The 1,452-nt window shown below is 51.9% G+C and overlaps 1 protein-coding gene across 1 annotated transcript in view; it reads right to left on the bottom strand.

Moving 5' to 3' along the window:
* The window catches only part of LIPG (lipase, endothelial), a gene marked incomplete at its 5' end in the record, with an annotated part of 8,219 nt that extends 6,770 nt beyond the window's left edge, over positions 1-1,449 (bottom strand). The window contains 2 exons of the mRNA XM_010024000.1: positions 307-486; positions 1,304-1,449. Coding sequence (XP_010022302.1) covers positions 307-486; positions 1,304-1,449 — 326 coding nt within the window. The remainder of the gene's footprint in view (positions 1-306; positions 487-1,303) is intronic.
* Between the last annotated feature and the right edge of the window lie 3 nt (positions 1,450-1,452).

Here is a 1,452-nt window from a genome sequence, read left to right as displayed (position 1 = left end):
CCCCCATCCCATTCAAGGCCAGGCTGGACGGGGCTTGGACCAACCTGCTTTAGTGGAAGGTGTCCCTGCCTGTGGAGTCCACCTCAACACCACTGACCCGAGCACACTGCAAGGCAGCGTCTCCAGGAAAGCACAGCAGCACTCTCTCGCGCCAGCACACACCTCAGCTCTGAGCCATCGCCCTGCCAAGCCTCAGGGTTAGGATTACACCAGCTCATGAGCACTGGAGCTGGTGAATGCTCCATTCCCTTGTGCAACATTCCCTCACGGAGCATTACAACAGAGGCTGTTCTTAACTCGCGTTACCTGCAACCAGTCAAGCAGCCTCGCTATGCTTTTTCCAACAATCTGTGTGTTGTTCACGGCATCGGTGTAGAGCTGGTGGGCAAGGGAAAGCCAATCCACCACCACCACATTGGCATCCTTCTCCCTCTCCTGGAGAGCAGATACCAAGCTGCCCAGCCAGGTTTCGAACATGCCACTCATCTAGAAGGAGATCCAGGTGTCAGTTTCCTTCCTTTCTCACAAGACCCAGCTTACATATTCACAGTTGGGTTATTTGCACATCATTTACATATCCTGCCCCAGCTGCATGCTGCTCCTCTGCAAGCCCACTACTCCTCAGCGCTGCACTAATGGTGTAAGAAAAACAGGTTTTGAGAGACTCTGGTTGTAATCAGCCACCTTGCTGGTTAAGGCAGGAGGGAGAGGCATGTGTTACCTGCCACCTTACCTCCCTTTTTTCTCAAGGGTTTCAGAAATTCTGATGGATTGCAAAATGATTTTCCAGCCCTGGCACTGCATAAGCCCTGGTAAAGTTAAGTCCCTTCGCGCCACATGCTCAGCCACATCAAATTCAGAAGCAGAAAGCTTGGTAAAGTCTGTCTGCCTCCGTTTCTTCATCAAGAAGACCTTGTACTGAAGTCAAGGCTGCAAACGCACTGCTATGATTACAGACAGGCTATATGTGTGTGTTGAGCTATGCGCCACCTGCACAGGAGTCAGTCAGTTGGGTTTTAGGGAAAAATCTCAAAGTTCCCTTTATCACATTCACGTTATACAGGTGTGATGTGGTCTTGAGCAGTTGTGGATGAGTTGGGTGATTCCACAGTGCTCTCGAGTGCAACTCAAGTTAAATGATCCAGGGACCTCAGGCACAGCCACTAAGAGACCATAGCGCTCAAAACATACAAAGCTGTCCCAAATCCCACATATTCTAGACCCACAGAGCATTTACAAGGCATTTGTACTCTCTAAGCAGACGGACTGAAGACTAAGCCTCACCGCGATGCTCCGTACTTACGGTCCACCCGTGAATGATGAAGAAGGTCTTGGCTGTCACGTTGAACCTGCAGTCCTCCAGATACTTGTGCTGACCGACGGCGATCGCGCAGCCCTCCTCCTCGGCGTGCGCCGCGGAGCGGAGGGAGAACTTCACCCGCGGCTTGGCCG

Source organism: Nestor notabilis, unplaced genomic scaffold (assembly GCF_000696875.1).
Source record: "Nestor notabilis isolate BGI_N333 unplaced genomic scaffold, ASM69687v1 scaffold7591, whole genome shotgun sequence".
NCBI lineage: Eukaryota > Metazoa > Chordata > Aves > Psittaciformes > Psittacidae > Nestor > Nestor notabilis.
Note: the sequence above shows the minus strand (reverse complement) of the source record. Positions and strands in the feature narration are given on the sequence as shown.